Source organism: Zingiber officinale, chromosome 6A (assembly GCF_018446385.1).
Source record: "Zingiber officinale cultivar Zhangliang chromosome 6A, Zo_v1.1, whole genome shotgun sequence".
Taxonomy (NCBI): Eukaryota; Viridiplantae; Streptophyta; class Magnoliopsida; order Zingiberales; family Zingiberaceae; genus Zingiber; species Zingiber officinale.
Window position 1 is genome coordinate 123,491,300 of NC_055997.1, and position 24,394 is coordinate 123,515,693.

Below are 24,394 nucleotides of genomic sequence, written 5' to 3' on the forward strand. Positions count from 1 at the left end.
TGTTCACCCCCAACGCTCCCGTCAATCCGTCTCAGGACCAACACAAAAGACTCGCCCCCAGCACCCCCGTCAATCCGTCCCAGAACCAATACGGAGGAGATAAATCACGGACGACTACTAACCTTTGGAATAATGATTAACACATAAGAAAAATATTTATCTCGACTTTATCGAGATTCGAACTTCATTATAATAACACCTCATGTGTTAACCACTAAACCCATCCGAGAGGACGTCAAAATGGGTAAACATAGAGCTTATGACTATAGGTGCTAAAGATTTGTCCTATTTTAAAGGCTGCTTCACCTAACCTCAAATTTGATAAGTTTGACCGGTACTCAAGTTTTGAGCCGGAGATGGACCTGCTGATGGGCAATAGTTTTTAGCCTCTTTGTATTTAAAAATCTTAATTCAAATAAATAGGGTAAATGTACTATTAGTGTATTAGAAAAAGATATATTGAAAAATACAACTTATTAATAAAAACGTTAATGAAAAAAAGGCATGAGATACATTTGAAATTATTTTTTTAAAATAAATATATTAAAAATAGATTTATATAATAACAAATAGTCATTTGCATGGCCACCGGTCTCAACAGTTTTTGATCACTACACGAACCTTATGGGAATTTTGTTCTAGTGTACCTCCATATATTGTTTTTAATGAATATGCATAAGATGAAAAATAACAGTTAAAATTTCTTCCAATAGGATAATTATATAATTTAAAACCCTTCATAAACATTTAATCTTTGTCAATAAAAAAAGTTATAAACACGCTAAACAAGGAGATCATATACCTTTTGGAAATTCATCTATCACCGAGCAAAATGATTCACCAACGCAAAATCGAGATAGTATCCTTCGGCTTTAGCCAAGACATGGGTGTATTTCAAGCAGTGATTCTGAGAATGTTAATCACTGGTGAAAATTTTACAGGTTCCAAAGGTCGTCTTTTAATAAGCATGACAATCAGAAACGTATCTAGCAAAATGAGAGCAATCATAATCAGATTTTGTTTGACAATGCGATGGGATACACGAACAATACCGGTAAAAGCTAATTAGACAAACACAGCACACTATGAGCACAGCATATTCTTTGCAAATAACTTTTACACAATTGGCACTCGATCAAAGTCAGTGTAGGATGCTTGCAACTCCTTACTCCTGAAGCTGTAGTAAGTTATCAAAGATATCTTTTCAGAAAAGGAACACAAACGAACAAATATATGATTAATCAAAGACGAAATTATCTGTATTAATTTGTGCCAACTGCATTTGATGGCTATTGAATAATTGCCAATATAATGGCCATAAATCCTTCAAGGCGCTAAGATAAAAGCTTGCAGTCATAAAGGTCTCTTAGATGAACAAATGGGAGTTGAGAAGGGACCATGGAAAGAAACAAGAAAAACCCAAGTCAATAAAAAAACATTTAGTTAGAGAGGAATGGAAATAAATGAAATGATGAATCAAAATGTCTGTAAAATCAACTCAAAAGAATTTATCTTATTGAACCACTTAACTAAGTGACGTCAAGTCCGCTTTTCTGACCAGGACAAAAGAAAGATTATGGAACATAAGGATAGCTTTACAGTGCTCAGACGAACAAAAAAACACCAACCGTATAACAACTTTCCATTTAAAAGTTAAAACATACCTAATATAATAACAGACAGAAACAGAACACTCAACATAACATGACAGAAAATGAACACTTTTTGACATGACAGAAAAAAAAAACATCAATATCCAAATTTGTTCTGATTTTAAAACAGACTGTAATATTTCTAAACCAGATTAAAAAATCCCAGATACTTTTCATGATAAAGAAAAATACTAAACACGTTGAAAAAGAATTAATAAAGCACCCATAGATTTTTCAATTAGGGACTATAGGGAGTTCCAAAGCAGATAAAACAAAAAAGAAAAGAAAATTCATACCATATTGCGCATGTATTTATCCACCATACTCCAGACAATCCTATGACGAGAAACACCAAAAATAATTCAACCTGCTAGCTTTCTGGGAGGTGTTCCTGGTTTTAACAAATTATTTCCAAACCCTTTTTTCTTGTCAGCTGGTTTAAGAATCTGAAATGAGCAAGTCAAAGTGTCATCTACACTCATCATAGCACCAGCATTATCAAATTCACCACAGTAGTTTGGAGCAGAGAATATTGTCACTAGCTGGCGTTTTGCAAAGAACTCAAAGCCATCTTCCACAACCTAATAAAAAGGATTAACACAAAATATCAACACAAGTGGTTCAAGGAACACAGCAACCAAGAAGCCAGCTACTGAAAGTCACTGTCCCATCATTCATTTGCTTCAATTAGTAGTCATATGTTCTCAGATCTAATTCTGAAGATCGTAAATTGAACATAAAGTGAAAAAAATGGCACTGTCACAAATAGCAATATCGCTCTTAAGTCTTAAAGTTGATGAAAATAATTTTTAAAAGAGTAGCAAGAGACTAACCTGGTGGGCTCGGCAGATAAGGTCCAAATCATGCTTTTGAAGAAACTCAGTGACCTTGTCATGTCCAAAAGTATAAGAAACACCTCTATCATTTTCACCCCAACCATCTATACCTCTGTCAGGGTCTGACCATAGCAAATCACAAAGGAGACCTTGGTCTGGTACATCCACTGGACGAGCAATATTTCTAATCTGATCTAAACTCTCTAGCTCAGGAGATAGACCCCCATGCATGCAAAGTATCTTACCATCAATAAGCGCAGCAACTGGAAGGCAGTTAAAACAATCTGTAAAAACTTTCCACAAACGAACATTATATCTTCTCTTGCACTCATCATAAAAGCCATATATACGGTTAATGGATGCAGATTCATGATTCCCCCGTAGAAGAAAGAAGTTTTCTGGATATTTGATCTTGTATGCAAGGAGCAGGCATATGGTTTCGATGCTCTGCTTACCACGATCAACATAGTCCCCAAGGAACAGATAATTTGCTTCCGGTGGGTACCCACCGTATTCAAAAAGCCTAAGAAGATCAATATATTGGCCGTGAACATCTCCTGCATTGAAGAGTTCAATCTACTAAATGGAAGCTCATATTGGTAATATGTAGCAAATATATATCACATCACTATTCTTCTAAGTCACTAAGGCCCCATGCATATTTGAGGTAATATAACTAGAAAAGGAAACTAAAGGGCTGGTCAGTGCCCCATCACTATCAGTATTTTTCCAGCCTAGACATTTTTGTCTGTAAATACTATGTCGAATGTAACTGGCCTAATGGTCAATACATAAAATGAAGACAAGAAACTAATAATCAAGCAACAATAAGTCAAGCAGTTAATTATAATTAATGACTGCAACAAAGAGAATCAAATCTCGCCCTGATGTCATTAAGAAGCAGTAGATAAATAATAATTAAACAAGCATTAGCACTCCAGCTATCAGCAAAACCACCAATTTAATCAATATTTCATACCTAAGACAACAAAGAAATATGAAAAGAATAAATAGAATTCTTTTCATGCTTGAATGTCACTATCAACGGGAAATGCTATATATCTATTATAACAGATATATGTTATAAACTTATATTATATTATATATCTACTACATAGTCATATTATATGTTGCATAATATATAACAGGCATATGTTAAGTTAATTAACTTATATGTGTTCCCGAAATCATGAATTTCAAAATCATGAGGTTTCCTCAATAAAGCTCATATGACCCATTAACGATGCAAATGCAAACTCCCATCTCTGATTGTGAAACCAACAATCATCACTCCTCTCAGCAACTGTCATTGTAATGTCAGTGAGGTCTTTCTTACCCAAGTCATTTGTGTCGCCTCCTTGCTATGTTGTTGCCTTTGATGATCCAATTCCTCTATGCCATTGCATCAATTCACTAATGGTATTATCTATTCATCTTTCTCTGATTTGTAGATCCTTCACTCTTATTCCCTTCCCCATGATTGAGATCGGGAATCAAATTTGAGTCCTTTTGTTGCGTAGCATGTCAGCTAAGAGAACACATGTTGACAAAGAGCACACATGACTAACCTAGAGAATAACCCGTATCACATGAGATACAAGCAACACAATGTGTGTCGATGAGTCTCATGTGTCAGTGTAAGGTTGGACCAAAAATTTTGTTGTCATGTCGGGTAACACAGCTCAGTATTTGATTCCACAGTTCCAATTGATCTAATTGCAAGTCATAATTCTATGTTACCTTTTGTTTTTCAAGTTAATCACTATATCGTCCTATATAGGGCTAGATAGCTAGAGTTAAAATTGTTTGAACCCATGAACATAAATAGAATTGGGAGTTAGGACGAACATATCTGATGATGATGATCCTATATAGAATCACTTGTACTCATTTTCTTTAGATTGTTTGAAATTAAATGAGAACCTTATACAAGATAGAAACTAGATAATAAGCACTAGGAGAGACACTATCAGGATATTTGGCTATACAGTGGAGACAAACCAAAAAAGATAGATATTTCAGAGACAAAATTGAATACAAGGTGTAAATCTGAGAAAACGACTTGACTATATAGTCAGGAAGCTATCTCCTTAAACAAATGTATTAAATAGTACAAAATAGTGCAAGGATAAATCAAGAAAATTAGAACATTTTGTTGGGGTTGCAAGGTTGCAAACATAGTCCCACTGTGGAGATATCTAAATTCTTTTCGATCCTACAATTGATATCAAAACCCAGACTGCTAGAAGTTTTAACTGCCGATTGTGCAGAAAAGCTATAGTCTAATTGAGCGTGGGTACAATATTGACCTCAAACAAAGAAAGTGAGACTCCTATGCTTGGATCAAGAGGACCAGACACCAGGCAGGAAGTCCTAGTTGCGGCTAGGCAAGGAAATCCTAGTAGGTCGGGTGGACCGGGGGGCAGGAAGACCTAGTGGGTCGAGGATCGGACGTGAAAAGCCTGTGGTCCTTTGTTTGAGGGGGGATTGTTGGGGTTGCAAGGTTGCAAACATAGTCCCATATTGAAAACACATGGGAAAGATGATAGGTTTATAAGAGAAAAGATATCTCCATCAGCATGAGATCTTTTGGATAGAGCCCAAGAGCAAAACTATGAGGGCTTAGGCCCAAAATGGACAATATCATGTAATTGTGGAGGTATCTAAATTCTTTTCGATCTTACACATTTTGCATTCCAGAAAATTTAAGCACCCTGCATTCTAAACAATATGAGGAACACAGAAAGATCCTTATTTTTTTAGATCAATTCATATAAACTTTAATAGGAAATACCTAGAGAATAATGTGTTTTGAAAGTTAGTAATAATCTTGGCATGCACTGAGATAATGATAATGATTCTACGGTTTGATTGGTGGAACTAGAGCTACTTTATGTAACCTAAAAGTTTAAATGTGGATCGTGCAGAAAGGTGTATGCTCAATTACTGCAGGGAAAAAACAACTTTGCAACTATTATAGGCTGCATACACCAGCAATTTGTTTGGAATGTATCTAGAGGGATGTGTTTCCAAAGAAGTGGAAAATTTCCAGTGAGGCTCTCTCCATAAGTTTTTCAAGATGAAATCAGAAGCAATCATAGAAGAGAAGTTGAGTTGTATATAAGTTTAAGGATTTCATGCAAACAATAGGAAGCAAACTGACTAGCATGCAATGAGATACTTCTCTAAATTAACGTACTCAATGAGCACATACGGAATAGTGAAACAGGTCAATCATAGCTAAGAAACCATTTTGAAGTTCCAAGCGTCAGACCTAAACCATTTTGAAGTTCCACGCATTGCACTCAGTTTTCATATAACAAGAGAATCTGTTGATTCATTATCAAGACCTAGTTAAGGCAATCAGGATTCATACTCAGCGAGATCCCAAAAACATCACCAAGTCAAAGAATTAACCAACTATCAAAGCATCATTAGCATGTAGTAGAAAGCAACAAAACGAGTTTGGCACAAACAGCACAAAGTAGCAATAAGTGAAGCGCTAATAAAAAGATGCTCTAATCTGAAGACACGAAGAAGCAGAATAAGCAACAAACAGATATTGTATTCTGATAACGAAAGGCTTCGAAATCAAAACCCTGGTAAAAATTAAATTTTTTTTTTTTGGCCACTACCACAGATCTTGATGGGGGCCTCGAGCTCCAAAAGATTGGGCTGACCGACAAAGATCTCCTTGGAGGCGACGCACAGTTGCCGGATCTCCGCATCAGTCAGCTGCGCATTCTTAACAGTCCTCCCGCCCTTGGCCTCCAGAAGTCGCCGTATGATATCGTCCAACAAAACCAGATCCATCGACATCAACTCCTCCTTCTCTCCTCTCTAAAACCCTAGCCGTTCGGGATGGGACGGGCACCACAAAAAAGAAAAATCGAGGAGAGGACCGAGCGCGAGGGCTGGAAACGGAGAACAAGAAAACCCTACTAAATTCTTGAAGGGTCAAAGAGGGATGGAATAAGCAAAGCTTTTGTGCGGGTGACGAAAGACGCGACCTTCCCGCCTCACAGTCAATCCATCTACCTATTTATTCCATCGATCCGAAGATATAAATATCAACACCAAATCTTTGGAAAACCCTAATTAACCCTTCCCTTCCCTTCCCAGCGCCGTTGCACATCGAATCTCGCTCACATGATCAGAATCAACATGTTGTCGCGTGCTTGTCCACGATCGTACCGAGTTCTTGGTGCTTTCCCAGTGAGTGCTTGAGCCCGGCACGGCCATCGGATAATTTTATTGTCATGTTGGAACCGGCAAGGGATCAGATTTGACCATGTCCGGCACGGCCCATACTTGCTATATCACAAGCTCGGACCCAAACTGTATTTAATTAAGAAATATATAAATTTGAGTAAATGTTTAATATTACATAATTGTATTTTTCAAGTTTGGTGCGATATTAATACTTGGGCCTTAAATTTAGTATAGTATAACTATTTAAATTTGGTGTAACATAATTACATGAATATGATATTTTGCATCGAGGTTGATTTATGACAAATCGACCTGTATAGCCCAACAAGTATGATCAGTTGGCTCTATCCACCTAACCCTACTTGCTTGGCAAACTTGATTAGCATGATTTACTTGTCTGCTTTGCTCAATCATTTACTATGATTGGTCTACTTGCAATTGTTTAGTCTGAGTAGGTCACTCAAATCGCTACTTGCCCACACATTGTTGCTTGGTTCAACTGATTAGATTGGTCATTGACTCATTCAAATTGCTCGAATTATCTTGTTCGACCGATTCATCAGGTGAACTTGTTAGTGTCTACGTCCCTCCAAAAGCTGATAGGGCCAAAAGCTAAAAGCTAAAAGCTAAAAGCAAAGCATACTCACAAGGTTCGTTGAGCTCTGTCAAGGAGTTGAACCATTTTTTTCAACCACTATCTCTCCCTTTACTGTTTCAAACAGCTGCATTCTTTCAAGGTCTCAAATCCTACCTTCATCGTTCGCTCAAGTGCATGAACATGAATTGGCTCATCATTCGGAGCACTCAGAATCCAAACCTCTCGGGCCATTCAAATAATGATAGAATGAAATATAGAAACAGAGATAATTTATCTAAGTACTGAGAACACAAGCATTACAACGATTCCACTTATCCCATCTTCTCTATGTCTCTAGATTAGCTCAGGGATGCTAGCAAGCACTGGCCTCCACTGGCAGTAAGACTGTCGGCGGCCAGGAGTTTGTAGCATACCAAGCCGGTGCACGGTCTTGATGGCCATACTTTCTTTGTGGCAGGCACACAGGGTTAGTAGTTGAGCTGCTTCCTCCTTGGAGAGAACCACCTTAACCCTGATAGCCCCCTTCTTATTCTTCACCACCTCCATCTGGGACATCCTCCTCGTCTGAAACCAGTGGTTTAAAGGAGCAACGTTGAGGCTCTGATGGCGCCCTCGCTTGGACTTCTCGGGCGGCTTTGGTGAGACCTTGAACCGACACAGGGAATTCCCCATCCTGTGTGCGAGACAGAGAGGAAAGAGACGGGGCTGAGGTTCAAAACGAGTGGGAGGGAAGTTTATAATGGAGGAGGAAGGTGAAAGATTGAAGGGCAAAAGAAATGAAGATGTATAGAATGGGGAGGAGTTGGTCCAAATGAAGATATATAATTATAAATGGCCAACTCCCACCAAAAGATGGGATTTTTGAATTTAGGAATTGAGGAGTTTGAAAAGAAATGGATTGGTTAAATTTGTGGACTTGGTTTTGCTTGTTCGTATGGAGCAAATGGCAGCGTAATCAGCTCATTTAATTTCAAATTAGAGAGTTTTGTTGATAACAGAAGTAATCGAGAACACAATTATATTATTTTGATTAAATAAAAAAATACATATGAATAACACAGTGACAAACAAAAAATATTTCATTCGAATTGGTTATGTTTCATTGTAGAAGCTTACAATGCTTCCAAATTTTTTTCACAGTCCCACCAGCTCTTACAATGTAGTGCCAAAGTTGTTTCTGATATACTGCAAGTTTTTCATGAATCAAGGTCGGCCATTTTGTTATGCCCGGGAGATAAGCTGATGAGGTTGGTCGTAGAGGATAGGTCAAATGAAACTGGGTAGGTCACATGGATTGGGCATCTCAAATGGCCGTTAAGGATCTTGATTTACCTCCCTTTTACAAGGTCTTAAGACGGACAACAAAGGGATGCAGTGAAGGAGTGTGTGGGGTAAATGTTGTCATCATTTGTATTACAAGATTTGATGGAAAGAAAATGCATGCATGCGACCACACGTGTTATACAAGATATGATGGTGGTCGTTCCCTTCCCAGAATTTACATGATGATAAATATACTTTACGTGTGATATCCTCATTATTGTCCTTTCTTTTGCCAAATTTATTAAAAACTTAACCAAACTCGAATTTTTTATCAAACTCAACTAAAAATATTATTGTCCTTAAATAAATATTAATCTAATACATAATACATTTTTAACATATTACAAATAAAATATATAAATTTATTCATAAAAGTTAGATTCATTTACAGCTCTAATGGCAAATAATAAGGAAAATAACCAATTGGGTCATGTTTGAAATCTGGCAGATGCACTCTTACGTTAAGTGATAGAAACAATCAAAATTCATCACTAATGGAAACACAAAAAAGAATGACCGTGTTGCAAATGTTCTCAAGAACACCAAAAAGTTTGCACCTTTTGGAACAATGTCTACGAGTAATTATGCTCCACTAGCAAAGAGACGAGTCCATTCTCTTGCTGCGATGATAAAAGAGAGTGCATCATATGTTAGTCTACACATAAAAAGACTGAAACTGAGTTGTACAATTAATCCAATTAGCAGTAGCTTTTTGAAATTTCTAGACAATATTTGACTTTAAAGGATAGTACCAGACCTGTTTCTACAGCTTCAGCTTCATTTGTCTTCCAATGCTTAGCGATATTCTCAGATAGTGGATCATCTGGGTTGGGAGCGCTCAACAGTGCTTGAATGCTGATAAAAAAAATCAAGGGAGAAAAATAACCCTCAATAACTAGATTTGACAGGTTTCATAGACTGATTTGTTCGGTAGAAAATAGATGACTTTGTTTTCAGTGGATCCACTACCAATAATTTTGACGCCATACCTTCACAATAATATATATCCAAATAATATTTAGTAACTAATATTATAAAATATTGCGCAGCAGAATTTAAACAAAACACTAGTAATAACAGTCACACTTGGAAGGAAACGTTGAGTTATGATTATGTAAAACTGTCACAATTTTGTCATAAGATAACGGTATATATTCCAAGACTAGGTTATCAACCATGTACATAATAAGATAGATTCCAATAAGTTGGAGCAATGCTTTAATCTGAAACTAGATCGACTCTCTCTGACATGAAATCCTAACCATGGAAAACGATATATATATAAACACACACACACACACACAACAAACTGAATATAGATTCCTATTTTCAGCAGACATGATTACCTCAACAATACTGTTCGAATTTGTAGTGCTGGACTCCACTTATCTTTGAGAATATCAAGGCATATTCGTCCAAGCTGTATGAATCATTAACCTATTTAATAGAGATCAATAGCATCTCTGAAGAAAAATATGAAACCTATTTACTTGCCTTGTCAATATTTGGATGGTAGATTTTAGTGAGAAAGCGAACCTACAAACCAAAAAGAACAAGAAAAATAGGACTGAACTAAAACTTCAAAAGTAAGCACTGAGAAATATATGGAACATCTGTTTTTTCTATTAACAAATTTGTTGAAATTAGTACCAGAATATATTAATCCCAATGATAAGATGTATCTCATGTGGTGTTAATCAAATGATAAGAAGTCGCATGTGGTGGTATGGTAGTCAAATGCATGTATAGGACTAGATTGGCTATAATAACAGCAGACCAAGGACTCTGAAAATAGACATGCGCTAAAAGCCATGACATCCAAATGCCAAATTTTAGTTTTACGAAGCACAAATACACTAAAAATGAAAGAAAATTTGATGCATAGGAGATCAATTCATTTTCTGTAATGTTTCTGCCCAAAGGTTGTTTGGTTACAGATACCAAGTTTTGCAGCAAAAAGATTTGGGCAGCCATCAAGATTCTTTATCACGTTACAATTAACATTAGGCATACTTATATACCATTTACCATCATCATAATAAATCCATGCTCGTCCTGACTATTCAAGGTCAAACCCAAGTGAACATACCATTGATGCCTAACTCACTAGTGAAACAAAGTAGAACCATATGTGCTGAATTGTTTTAACTAGAAATTCTGAGAGATGAAATTTTAGTCAGACAAAAATTACTAGTAGCAACTAAAAGAGGGAACCGAGATTAAAGGCAATTGGTTCTTCAAAATGATTACTGAATCCTGCTTGTCGACCATGAAAACAAGACAAATAACAACAGTTATGCTAGCAGAACTCGACTTCTTGCTTCCAGAACATTTGTAGACCTTCTAGAGACATGAGATAATTATTAATCATACCATTAAGCCAATGAGTGAGACTTCAGCCAATAAGTAGTTACAACATCTAAAAGTAGATAACTAAAAGCTCATAGAAATAAAGTAGAGGTTGTAAGAGAAAGCTAAAATAACTCCAACCTCCATCCAGTTCATAAAATAGTGAAGTATAAAGGAAATATTAACTGTGAATTAATAATGGCCACAATTTATAATGGCTGTTTATATTTGTGAATTATGTAACATGCAATTCTCCAAGCTTAATATTCTTCTTAAATAAATAAGATAGAAGTCAAATTACTATACATTCACGTGCAATAGCAAAGCCAGTCAACTAAGCAAAAAAAAATAACCGATTACAGTAATAGTTGCAGAATTCACACCTTTGGGGCAGTCATAGGGTACTCTTGAGGCAGGAATAACTCAAGCTTAAAAATACCTCCTAAAGAAAGAAGATAGAAATAGGAAATAAAGAGATAGTTTAAAAAAAAAAAAAAAAACATGCAACTTAGGCTTACAATGTCTTGGATATAAGCGTAGTTGCTATTTGAAAAAATTGAAACTCAAAAAACATATTCAGATCTGCTTGTTGCTTGTTAATAGGGAAATGCAAGAATCAACTAACAAATCTCTAGCTTACAAAATAAGTTTCATTACATTAAACATTGCATTAAAAAATAAATCTTCTGTGTACCAAACAAATGACCACCAAACATTTTGTCAATGCATTGGCATATATAAGTTATGGTATAAGAGTCACTAATGAAGTTATCTTTCAAGAAAATAAACAATTAATCAGTACATTCATTTAAGCATAACAATCCAAGAATTCTGATTTTTTTTTTCATCCAAATAGAAATAAGATTGATAAAAGGATCCATAATAAAGTCCTTTCCTTTAGCAGATTAGTTATATAAATTCTCAAAACTCTAGAGACTTGGAAGACAATTAGAGTCTAAAAGAAAGCTTGTCCTAGTAAGAAAGTAATTATCATATCATATTTTTGAAACCCATGATATGCATTTACAGCCAACATCTTCAAAAATGTTCATATATGGGAAGAATAGCCAGAAATATAACAAAGTTGACAAACACGTACAAGTTGAAGACCATAATGGACGTATGAATTATAACAAAATATATGAAAAGTGGCAATTCACATATTGAAGCATGCCCCCAAAAGAAACAGCCAAGAATTCCGCTAATAATTAGTTGCATATATATTTTTTAATAGATGAAACAAAAAAAGAAGAACTTAAAAGAGAGCTTGAACAGGTAAACAGCTCATCTACGAGCAAATAACCTTCGTAAGGAGACTGTGCTGGCCCAAGGATCATCACATTGAAGTAGCGCATGTTCTCCTCCGACGGTGATGCACTAATGCCAGGAGCTGAAAACATACAGATGATGGAGTCAGCCAGTAGACAAAGTAATCGTAAGACAGCAAAATGAAAATGTTCAACAGATTCCCCCAAAATGCCAAGAGGTAATGTCCCAAAATAAGAAACACCATCCCTATGGTACCAAAAATCTATAATTCGCGAATTTATAAGACGACTCCACCAAGGGATAACAGAAACAGAAAAAAAATATTAGCAATGGAAAGAAAATACCTGGCTCGCTGAGTAATCTCTGGGTTTCCTATTTGAACGAGGCATTAAGAAAACATAAAAGAAAAAGATCAGACCTAGGAACCCGATGTTGGGGGCAAAGGGAGAAGAAATTAGGAGGCGAAAACGAAGAAGAGAAAAAGAAACCTTGATGATTCTGGGAGGAAGATTGCTGCTCCCCATGCCTGATCAAGATTAGGGTTCTTCGAGTCGCAGGAGAAACAGAAAACGGCTTTGCAACAGGCACCTTGCTCAATTACAAGGGGAAACTAGAAAAATAAATACTAAAATCATTTTAGAAAAAGAGAAAAATAAAAAATGTAAATGTGGCGAGATGGGCCGATCCAATCACATGCTACTAAAATTTAGTCAGTCTACTAGATGACGTGGATTATTCACGAATTATCATTGGTACAACCTTAATGTGAGGATCCTGCACCCAACACGAGTCCAATGCCCAGCACGGGCCTAGCCCGGTTGGACCATTTTATATTACGAATGAAAAAAACCCAAAAATAATATTATATATATATATTCTAAAATTATATACTTTTAAGAAATAAAAATAATATAATATAAAAGAAAAAAAGAAAAAATATTTATATTTATAATTTAAATTTGGCCTTTCACATAGTTCGCTTATGTATCTTCCTTAAAAAGGATTAGAATCAAAATAATTCTATCTTATATTTCTCATACTGAAGCTCCGTGAGGATGAAATAAAGGTACTTTTCTGCTATTAAGATTTGAATCTGACGCTATGATCTCACTTTAGTTTTGTAAATGACTCCAACATCTTGTCAATCCTCTGGTTCCATTTATTCAATATTTTGGAGAAGCTTTTGTGAAGCTATTTAATGGAATTAGAACTAAATTTTTTGGACTGGATGTCGAACTAGTTCACATAATGACTGATATTAATAAAGAAGATATAATGCTTCTTAATTATAAAGAAGGTAGAAGAAGAAAGAGGCATTTACAGTGCAGATTGTGAACAAACTCAAAAGAAATATACACTAGACCAATAGAGGACACAAATCTTCGAAGATAATGCTTGATACAGAGCGACATATTCATATCCACGTGGTTTTCAAGAGGAGAAAGACATTTTTTGTTACAATGTAATCAATAATTGAGGAAACTTGACAACTGACAAACATGAAAAACTCTCACTAAATCCCATTAACACGATATAAGCCCAAACTGTCAAGTGGTAACTGGTAACAGCAATTCCATCATGCCATTTCAACACTCAAGGCTTCTTTACCAAATTGTTGTACATAGTAAACAGAGTGTGGAAGACATCTCCCTTCTTCTTATCTTTTGAAGCTTTTGTAGCATCATTTTCTTGAGCCTCCAAAGGTGCAGGATTTTCTTGGGGAGTAGCAATGATGGTGGTGGCTTCTTGGTCATTAGGTTCTTTAACTATGGCATCAATCTCTTGAGCCTCCACTTGAACTTTTGCTTCTGAATCCTCTGGTTCCACGTTTGCCTCAGAAAGTGCAGCATTTTCGATGATGATGGCTTCAGGGTCTTTAGGTTTATCAAATGCAGCATCCTTGTCTTCATCGTTGGTTAAATCTTGGGGAGTGACAACAACAGTGTCTTGAGGATTAGCGGGCGTTGTTTCATCGGTTATTTCATGATCCATCACTCCTGTATTTTCTTCTGCAGGTTCTGATGCAAGTGTGTGAGTCTCTGAGACAACATTCTCATCATTTTTGAGCGCATCCCCCTTTTGAGCCTCCGACGCGTCATTCTTATTGGATTCATCAACCTCTTTGCTCTGCAAGTAAGTCCGGTAAACTTTATTTAGTACAATCAATTTGGAACTTGTTATTTTTTGTAAAATTAATCTATTTAGACAACAATAGAATGATCTGAAGCATTTGGATAGATATATGTGTCTGTCTGGTTATGTTGGAACATAGATTGAATGCATGATTAAAAGACTGCAGAGAGCTGGATGTACCTTGAGCAGGGGCTCGTGCTCCGGCGAGGTGCTTTTGGCGGTAGCGGCCGCCTCCTCCTCCTCCTTGTAGGCATAGCCGTCGACGGATGAACCGTTCATTGACGGTAGCTTCTCCAGCGGCAGGGGAGCGTCGTCGAGTGCCAGGGGCTTCGCTGCGCAATTTCCCATGGCTGCCTCGCCTGACGATGTTCCTGCACTAGATAGCCGGTTATAGGAAGAGGAGGAGGAGGCGAGGATGAGCGGAGTTTGCAACTGCTCCTTGACGGAATTTAAAGGGCGATGAATTGATCGATTAAGAGAACGCTGTCCGCTTCTCCCTCGTCGTTTGCTTTCCAGCGCAATTTGAGGACCGAGAATTAATTAGCATACGAAACCAACGATTAAAATAAGCATATAAAGTCAAACTAATTATGCTTGAGTGCACGATAAGTATAAAATACAAATAAACTGGATTGCTTTGATCTTATAGGTTACGTTATTTATAGTATTTAATATATTTTTACATTATTGTATTGTATCTTGTATATGTGTTACATCCCGAAAAAAATTATATTGTTAAAATAATTTCTCAAATCAAACGTGAGCAGGCTTCTCTTGGTCGGATATAAAAGCAGATCTCTCGGAGACTAATTTAATTTGCCACAAGCTGGTGATCGATTCAACCGAAATACATTGTTTTTGTGCAAGATACCTCCGAAGGCAGTAACTGATTAACAGCCGATTCAAAGACAGTGTCAGTAAGTACAGAAAACTCAGCAATGGTAGGACGTGAAGACCACCTCACTAATTTATCGAGTTTGATTTCTTTTCTTTGGCCTGATCAGTTGAGCTAAGAGATCATCGCTGGCCATTGATCGCAAATTATACTAACAAATAATTACTCTATTAGCAAGATATCGTCGCTGAGATCATTACATATACTTGTATGAAGTTATACATGTATGCATATATTGTATTTCAGATTTTCAGTTGATCTTTCGGCAGTTCAACCTGATCTCTCCCATGCTCCCCGTGAGCGGAGAAATGCTCCCCATCTTCACCATCGCCTCCGCGAAGTCGGCGGCAAAAGCCGCCGGATTGTAGCCGTACATCTGCACCAGCCAATCCGTCGGGCCGTTGTTGAAGAGTTCCTGGTCGGAGTGCAGCAGCCCTCTACCAGCCATCAGGTTCTGGAAGTAGCCGCCATCGAATATGGTGGGGCTCGTGGCATCCAGGGGCGCAAGACTGTAATCGCCGCCCACACTCTGGCACTCCTGCCGCCGCCAATAGGCGAAACCGGTATCGATGTTGGTGTCGTTGTAGATGCGCGCGCGGAAGCTGCTGCAGCGGGCGTTGCCGACGGTGTGGGCGCCGGAGAGCGCCGTCAAGTCACGCAAGCTGAGCCCTTTGGACGCGAACATGGACGCGAGGGTGCTGATGCCGGCGGTGGCCGGCGGGAGGTTGGACCCGGCGGACGACAGGCTGGCCGTCCGCGCGTCCCGCCGACCCTGAGCCACGACCCAGCTCGGTCCCCCCAACTGGTGTAATTAATTGGTGAATTAACTGACCGATTAAATTAAAAGACACAATTTAATGGAATCTAAGACGAGTACCAAATTGACTCCATCACGGGCGGCGATGGCGAGAATGTCAGCGCAGGAGACGACGGCTCCGCATTGTGATTCCACTTGCGCCTTGATGGAGTCGATGAGTACGAAGCCGCGCAGGGAGTTGCGATTTGGGGGAGCGTTCTTCTCTCCGACCATTGTCGGCGTGTCGTCGAGAAGCACAGAGGCGTCGCATCCCTGGGAAGAGTGTGACGGAGAATATGATTAAAATTGAAAGCATAGTATGAAGTACTGTTCGACTACAGTGCTGCCCATAATTCCAGACTGGAAAGATGCTGTACGATCCTTCCCGACACGAAGCAATAGTAATAATGATGTTCAATATATCAATCAGGATAAATTGAATGATTATATTCCTTCTTGATTTTTAAAACCAATTAGGATCATTGTTGGTATTAGCATGAACTCAATTGAAGGCATGTAACCTTAATATACATAGAATGTGTAGGCTCACGTTGACGAAGCAGTCATGGAAGAAGAGGCGAAGCATGGAAGCGCCGATCGTGGCATCCTGCGCGACCGCCTGCGTCATGGCTGACCGGACGATGCTCTCCAAGATGGGGCAGCTTTGTGCGTAGAACGAAGGCGACAACTGCGCATGAACCAGCACCACTGCACCACTGCAAGCGAGCATGCAGAGCACTGCAGCCACGAAGGTTTGGGAACGCGACGCCATGATTCAGTTATTCCACCAGATGGAGCGAGCATTCCCTAATCGAGAGGCAAATATATATATGAAAGAAGAATGTAAACTTTATCACTTTCCCATCATTGTATCTGTAGATGCAAGTAATATTATTCATATATATATATCAGATTTATCGAAACAAACATTTACGTACGTTATTTTCTTTATCTCGTTCCTTTTGCATGCATATATATATATATATATGTTTCATTTCCTAGCTCCTATAAATACTTACAATCATCTCTGGATCTTTGTAGTAAATCTAGTTGTAAGCAGTTGTCGGCTTCGATCCGTACGTGATGTTAACCTGTCCATGGGCTTGGACTGGTGCTGATAATTGATCGAGCAGGCCACATGATCACACATCATTTGACAACTACATTGCACCTAACCTCCATGTAGTCTAAGCACTTCAATCAATCAAGGGAATATTATGAAATGTTATTAAATCATAACAAAAGATGATTATAATTATTGATCCCGTATAAAAATGATAATAAAAAGTAAATTGTCAGTGAGGTGTTATTGATATTGACTGAAAGAATACTTCAAGTTAGAAACCAAAAGGAAAAAGAGAGTGAGTTAGACCTCTGAAGAAGAGGGGAAATTATCTTTGTTGCTGGACGAGCTTGCGCAAAGTAAAAGAGTGATGGAGGATGTTAGAATTGAGACCGGGTTGCCCTGATCTTTCACCCCGATGCTCAAATCAATTTCTGGCGATATCTAAAATGGAAAAGATAAACAATATGTTAGAGAATGATGAAAAATGAATGTATGTAGCAAGGAGTATCCGGCGTACCTTGGCATGTGGGGATGGAGTTTTTATAGCACAAAGTAGTGATGTGTTACATCTATGGTTGTCAGGCGAGGTGATACATTTTTGACAAGATGTCATATTTACATTAAAGAATATGTCATGTCAAAGGTGTCAAAGAGTCATGTTACTCATATTTTGCACCATGAATATACTTGTGGGGATCACGCTATGTCACATATATTACTCCACGTGTTTTGACACTCATATGTTCTGACAACTCATGTATTTTAACAATCCATATATTCTGACAACCTATAGGAGGCCCATGTGTTTCCCTGGATATTTGGGTCTGGGAGAGGCGTCAGATCGAAATGGAGGTGAGTCAAAGCATCCGAGCTGCAAAGCTAGTTAAACATGAGCCATGGATTTTCAATTGGGGAGCTGAGCCCCTGGATAAGACCAATCGCAGACAGGTTAGCTTGGCTCGATTAGGAAGACTGGCAGGTCGGATGCTCTGCTCTGCTAGGAAGACTAGTGGATCAGATGCTCTACTCTGCTAGAAGATTAATGGATCAGCTTGACTTTGTCGAGAAAACTGACGGGTTGAATGCTCTGCTCTATCGGGAAAATTAGCAGGTCAGCTCTGTTCTGCCATGCAGACTAACGGATTGGCTCTCGTGGGTCGCCCTTGGAATATTGCTAGTGAGATCTGACGGATCGGCCCTAGCAGGTCAGCACTAGCAAGTCAGCTATGGAATGTTGCCAGTCGGATCTCTCTGATTGGCCCTTGTGGCTCAGTCTTGGTAGTTTGGCCCTAGAATGTTGTCGGTCAGATCTGATGGATCGGCCCTGGTTGCTTGGCCGTGGAATGTTGCCGGTCGGATCTAGCGGATTGATCCTTGCGGGTCAGCTGCTTTGCCAGGAAGACTGGTGGGTTGGATGTTATGCTTTTGCTAGGGAGACTGCGGGTCGGATGCTCTGCCTAGGGCTATAAATGAACCAAGCATTCATAAACAAGTTTGGTATTCAACTTGGTAAGTGCTTGTTTATGTTCGTTCAATATACACAAGATTAATTAAATAAACAAATTTGAACAATTTATTAAACTAAAAAAAAAGTTTTAACATATATGTGTTTCATGAACAATTATATTTATTAATAAAACTATTATCAATATGCTAAATAAATAATAAAATAAAATAGATAAATATGTTTGAATTATCATGTTCAATAACCAATCAAACAACTAAAAGTTTTAAACAATCAAACAAGCTTGAATTGAGAGCTCGATAATATCTAAACAAACTAAGCTCGAGTCAAGTTTAAATTGAGAGTTCGATAATATCTAAACGAACCAAGCTCAAACCAAGTTTCAAATAAGCTCAAATTCATAAAAAATAAATCAAGCCAAGCTTGAACAATCATTTCAAAAGCTTGATTCATTTTAAGCTCGGCTCAGTTTGGTTCAATTACTTTGCCAAAAAAGCTTGAACACCTCAAAATTCGGCTCGGCTTTGCTCAACTTGACTCGTTTACAGCCCTAACTCTGTTGAACATACTGACGGGTCGAATGCTCTACCAAGAAAATTGACGGGTCGATTGCTCTACTATGGAGAGACGATCATTTAACTTCTCTCAACTTTGACCTAGCTGATTAACCCTAGTTATATCCATGGTAACTTTTAATAGTGGCCGTATCAATTATAGATTGTGGATTGTGGATCATATTTCCTCAAATAAATTAGTACGAATTTAAGGACTCATTAATATCATAATAGAGTATTATATAAATGTTAAATTGGAATTTATAGCAAGAAGAATATATATTCATTAAAACAACAAGCAGTATGGGTTTAGGAATCGTTAGTGTACGGTAGACACATAATATCTATGTAGTAGGTGCAGTGAAGTTGTCAAAATCTGATTTTATTTATAATTTTGAATTAATTAGGTCGTCATTGTTCAACAATGATAGATTCAGACAAGGGGCGGGGCCACTCTGGGTTGTTGGCTTTGTCGGAAGAAAATTGTCCAAATGGATCGATTTAATTTAGGTTGGATTAATAAGATCATCAATTATTGGTAGCTTAAAATTGATCCAATTAGTTTAGCTTTTGTGTGACAGCATAGATTATATATTGTCACTTTAAAATTTTCAGCACGCTCCTTTAGTTGTTGTGACATCTTTTTCGGATTTGGCTTAGACGCCTTGGATCATCTTCACTAACCACTTTTGTGTAAAATACTATTTTGGTTTATTGTAGCATGGTTATATACGAGATTATAGGATTGACGTATAGCGAATTCACTGAATGGTAATTAGATGGTAATTAAGTTAATGCAACAAAAACTAAAGAACATAAAATCAAATGTTAAAATACCTGAAATTGAAATTTATCAGTGTACAAAACTCCCAATTCTTAATTTCCATTATTTTTTTTTTCCCAAAAGTATTGGAAAAAAAAAACTCTGACAAGAGTAAGGAATACATGTAAAACAACTAAGACGAACTAAGGCTATAAAATTTGAACAAGAAAATACAAAAAAATGTTGAAAGAAAATTCAATTTCGTCAACCCCTAACAGACTGTCTTTGGTCCCCTGTTTAGAGTTTCTGAGTTGTCTTTAAAGCATTGTTATGCCGTAGGCGAGCTGACGCAATCATTTTCAATCAGGTACTTTTCTACAGTGTTTTATGATGTGATACATAATAGTGAGATTCGATAAAATTAAATAGTTAGAAATCAAGAAAATATGACAGTCAGATGTTAAAAAAAAATGATAGTCAGAAATTAAGGGGGCGTGACAGTTAGAAGTCAAGATGTCACGCCCCCAGAGGAGTCCTTACTGAAAAATTTCGGCAACATCTCCTCTGTATCGGTGCCAATCTGAGACATACATATATACAAAATACATCAGTTGTTGGTTGCTACTCGGAAAGCCTAGAGGTTCCACTGTACAAAAATTTTGTACAAAGGTCTGAACCTTTTCCTAGCTACCATGTGTTCTTTTAAATTAAATTTTGGATCGCCTGCGGAACTTAACACGTTTGATCCAAAACTTAATCTATTTGTTCTTTTAGGTTTTGACTTGGATCTCCTGCGGAACTTAACACGTTCGACCCAAGTCACCTTAAGTTATTAATTCCATTAAATATTAATTTCCATAATCGGTTCCCAGTACTGACGTGGCGAGGCACATGGCCTTCTTGGATATGGGAGCAACCATCACCGACTAGACAAAACCTTTTATAGAAAGCTAATATTTAATTTCCTAAAATAACTTTAGGTTAACCGAAAAGAACAATCAAATCACAAGGAAAAGAAAAACAAAAGAACACTATATCGAAAACAAATTCGAAACTCTAGAATCATATGCCCTCTAGAATCATATGCCTCTTGTATTTAGTATTATTTCCAAAAATAACTAGTATGATGCGGAAAGAAAAATTACTAGTTATACCTTTAAGAAAAACATCTTGATCTTCTACCGTATTCCTCTTCTAACATCGGACGTTGTGTGGGCAACGATCTTCCGAGATGAGAAACCACCAACCACCTTCTTCTCCTCCTAGCTAGGTTCGGCCACAAAAGAAAAAGCTTCACCAAGGAAGAAAATCAAAACACTAACCAAGCTCCAAGAGATGCTCGCTTCCTCTCCTTCTTCTTCTTCTTCTCCAAGTAGTATCCGGCCACCATAAGAGCTCCAAGGAAAGAGAAGGGTTCGGCCACCACAAGAAGAAGAGAGGGAAAGGATGGCCGGCCACACCAAGGAACCAAAAGAGGGAGAGAAAATAATAGAGGTTGTGTCTTGTGAAGGCACCCTCACCCCTTCTTTTATATTCCTTGGCCTAGGCAAATTAGGAAATTTAATTACAATAAAATTTCCTTAATTCCCTTGACATGATTTAATTGAGAAAAATAAAATAATATTTCCCCAATTAATCTCTAATGGCCGGCCATATCAAGAGGAAATAAATTAGACAAGTTTTAATCAACAAATTAAAACTTCCTAATTTGTTTCCGGAAATTTTAAAAATAAAATTTCTCTTTAAAAATCTCTTCATGTTTGATAAAAGGAAATTTCTATAATTTTAATTTTATTGGATAATTTTAAAGAGAAAATAAAATATCTCACCAATCTACAAATAAGGAAAGAGATTTAATCTCTTTCTTTAATCTTTTGTAGATCTTTTACAAGAGAGATATTTTAATTTTAATTCTCTTTAATAAATTATTTCTTCCACATAATAAAAATTAAAATTAAAATCCTTTTTTAATTTAATTTGGCCGGCCCCCACTAGCTTGGGTTCAAGCTAGGGCCGCCACCAATTTTATACCTAGGCCCTAGCTTGGTTCCCAAGCTAGCTTGGCCACCCCTTATTCGTGGGTATAGAAGGCGGGTATAGGTGGGTATAGTACTCTATAATTAAGAGGCTACGATAGGGACCGAGAGGAGGAATTGGTTTTGGTCTCCCGATAAAATTAAGCATCCCGTGTTCGCCCAGAACACACAACTTAATTTTATCAATAATAATCCATTCCACTAGAGAATTATTATTGAACTACCGCACCAATCCCAAATTACATTTTTGGGCTCCTTCTTATTATGAGTGTGTTAGTCTCCCTGTGTTTAAGATAACAAATGTCCACAAATTAAGTAAGTTACTGACAACTCAATTAATATCTAGCTCCAAGAGTAGTACCACTCAACTTCATCGTCATGTCGGACTAAGTCCACCTGCAGGGTTTAACATGACAATCCTTTTGAGCTCCTCTTGGGGACATTCTCAACCTAGTATCTCTAGGACACAGTTTCCTTCTATAATCAACAACACACACTATAAGTGATATCATTTCCCAACTTATCGGGCTTATTGATTTATCGAACTAAATCTCACCCATTGACAAATTAAAGAAATAAATATCAAATATATGTGCTTGTTATTATATTAGGATTAAGAGCACACACTTCCATAATAACTGAGGTCTTTGTTTCTTTATAAAGTCAGTATAAAAGAAACGACCTCTAATGGTCCTACTCAATACACTCTAAGTGTACTAGTGTAATTATATAGTTAAGATAAACTAATACCTAATTACACTACGACCTTCAAATGGTTTGTTCCTTTCCATCTTGGTCGTGAGCTACTGTTTATAATTTATAAGGTACTGATAACATGATCCTCTGTGTGTGACACCACACACCATGTTATCTACAATATAAATTAATTGAACAACTACATTTATCACAAATGTAGACATTTGACCAATGTGATTCTTATTTCTAGATAAATGTTTATACCAAAAGCTAGGCTTTTAGTATACACTCTATCATCAGCCATATACGGCTGGAAAATATCTACACAACCACGCCGTTATATAACCAGCCCACTCGGCTGGAACAGAAATCAATACAACCACGCAGTTATATAAATATATGAATCAGCCCACACAGCTGTACTAAATCAACACAGCGGAAAACATAAACAACGATCACAAAACATAAAGTAACTAACTGCGAGCCGGCTCAGCTTGACACAATAATATCAAACCAAATACAAGAGAATACAAATACATAAACAAGTATAAAACCCACAATACAAATAACGTAAGAAATACCGAAATCGTAAGGTCGTCCTCGAATGTGACATGGGACTGGCGGACAGGATCTCCAGGCAACTCCATAACTCCTTTACCTGTTACCTGGTGAAATTACCAATATGCGGGGTGGTGAGTATAAAAACTCAGCGGGTAATAGACAGATAGTGCATGAGTATGGTAAAGAACTAGAGATGCAAAGGTATACAGTCTCGTATGGAAATAGCAGATACTACAGTGATATCATAATAAGTGTCCATACCTGAAACCATATCCTAGGCTAGTGGTAGAAGGAAAGAAAGTGCATGAATATAATATCCAAATAGAGTATAATGATAGTATACAGTGTCATAAGAGAAGTAGCAGATACTAAAACAATATCACTATAAATCTCAACCTATGTAAGCATAACCTAGGCAATAAACATGTCAGCATAAGTAAGCAACAGCAAGATAAGTAAGCAACAACATCAGCTGATATAATAATAACAGCGTATGCACGGATGGTCACCCCGCCCACCTCTCTGCACCACGACCCCTGTATGGTCGAGAGGCCGGATCGATGACAAACTGTACCACCCAAAGGCCGCCACTACTCTCGAGTGACTGGATGGACAGGTGCATAGTAGCTGAATAGCTACGTCTGCGACGGGGGTCCCTGCTGCCGCAACTCCAGCCGCCACTACCCATGAGTGGCCGAGTGTGGCACGACAGGACAAGCGGCACGCTCCAGCTACCACTACCCATGAGCGGCCGAGCGTGCGGCTCTAGCCAATGACCCTCTCAACCACAAGGGAGACATGGTCGACGGCATGCATGCAATGACATGATGCGAATAATGCAACAGTTATCATATATATATAAACAAAAACAGGTATGCTACATGAAGCCAGCATGCTCAGCAAGGTGTGTAAATAAACAGCAATCAAAGCAGGTAAACATGGTATCAGGTGTCCATATATCCAATACCTTCTATCTAATGTCTGGTATCTGGTATCCAATACCTAGTACTATAGTATCTTCTAAATATCATCGATAGCAACAAGAGACTGTATAGAAACAGACATGAGTAGCTCAAAGATTGAGTGGAAGTATAAAGCGCAGGAAAAACAAGAGTGGAGTCAAGATAAACATAGTAGCCATCTAAACATATAGCTCATGCACTAAGATCAATGTGCTAAAGAGATAAAGC

The 24,394-nt window shown here is 37.6% G+C and overlaps 4 protein-coding genes across 6 annotated transcripts; all 4 read right to left on the reverse strand.

The window, feature by feature from the left end:
* Positions 1–857: 857 nt before the first annotated feature.
* LOC121997871 (serine/threonine-protein phosphatase PP1-like) lies at positions 858–6,752 on the reverse strand. Of its 2 annotated transcripts, none has more exons than XM_042552534.1 (4): positions 6,124–6,751; positions 2,486–3,045; positions 1,949–2,233; positions 858–1,177 (listed from the first exon to the last, which is right to left on the reverse strand). In XM_042552534.1, exons 1-3 carry the CDS (start codon positions 6,305–6,307, stop codon positions 2,015–2,017), a joined length of 963 nt encoding a protein of 320 aa, XP_042408468.1. In that variant the 5' UTR covers positions 6,308–6,751; the 3' UTR covers positions 858–1,177; positions 1,949–2,014. The 2 variants fall into 2 exon arrangements, with proteins under 2 accessions (XP_042408468.1, XP_042408469.1); XM_042552535.1 differs by lacking the exon at positions 858–1,177 and adding an exon at positions 1,215–1,365 and having other exon boundaries at positions 6,124–6,752.
* A 2,208-nt stretch (positions 6,753–8,960) lies between these two features.
* LOC121997872 (ubiquitin-conjugating enzyme E2 36-like) lies at positions 8,961–12,866 on the reverse strand. 2 transcript variants are annotated; one of them, XM_042552536.1, is made up of 8 exons: positions 12,728–12,866; positions 12,584–12,611; positions 12,274–12,360; positions 11,354–11,412; positions 10,116–10,157; positions 9,968–10,041; positions 9,379–9,476; positions 8,961–9,241 (listed from the first exon to the last, which is right to left on the reverse strand). In XM_042552536.1, exons 1-8 carry the CDS (start codon positions 12,761–12,763, stop codon positions 9,204–9,206), a joined length of 462 nt encoding a protein of 153 aa, XP_042408470.1. In that variant the 5' UTR covers positions 12,764–12,866; the 3' UTR covers positions 8,961–9,203. The 2 variants fall into 2 exon arrangements, with proteins under 2 accessions (XP_042408470.1, XP_042408471.1); XM_042552537.1 differs by lacking the exon at positions 10,116–10,157.
* Positions 12,867–13,628: 762 nt separating this feature from the next.
* Positions 13,629–14,896, reverse strand: LOC121994374. The gene is made up of 2 exons (XM_042548432.1): positions 14,553–14,896; positions 13,629–14,366 (listed from the first exon to the last, which is right to left on the reverse strand). The coding sequence occupies exons 1-2, from the start codon at positions 14,718–14,720 to the stop codon at positions 13,833–13,835; spliced, it is 702 nt and encodes a 233-aa protein (XP_042404366.1). The 5' UTR covers positions 14,721–14,896; the 3' UTR covers positions 13,629–13,832.
* A 517-nt stretch (positions 14,897–15,413) lies between these two features.
* On the reverse strand, positions 15,414–17,263 carry LOC121997873 (peroxidase P7-like). The gene is made up of 4 exons (XM_042552538.1): positions 17,083–17,263; positions 16,614–16,870; positions 16,145–16,336; positions 15,414–16,069 (listed from the first exon to the last, which is right to left on the reverse strand). The coding sequence occupies exons 2-4, from the start codon at positions 16,833–16,835 to the stop codon at positions 15,518–15,520; spliced, it is 966 nt and encodes a 321-aa protein (XP_042408472.1). The 5' UTR covers positions 16,836–16,870; positions 17,083–17,263; the 3' UTR covers positions 15,414–15,517.
* Positions 17,264–24,394: the final 7,131 nt, after the last annotated feature.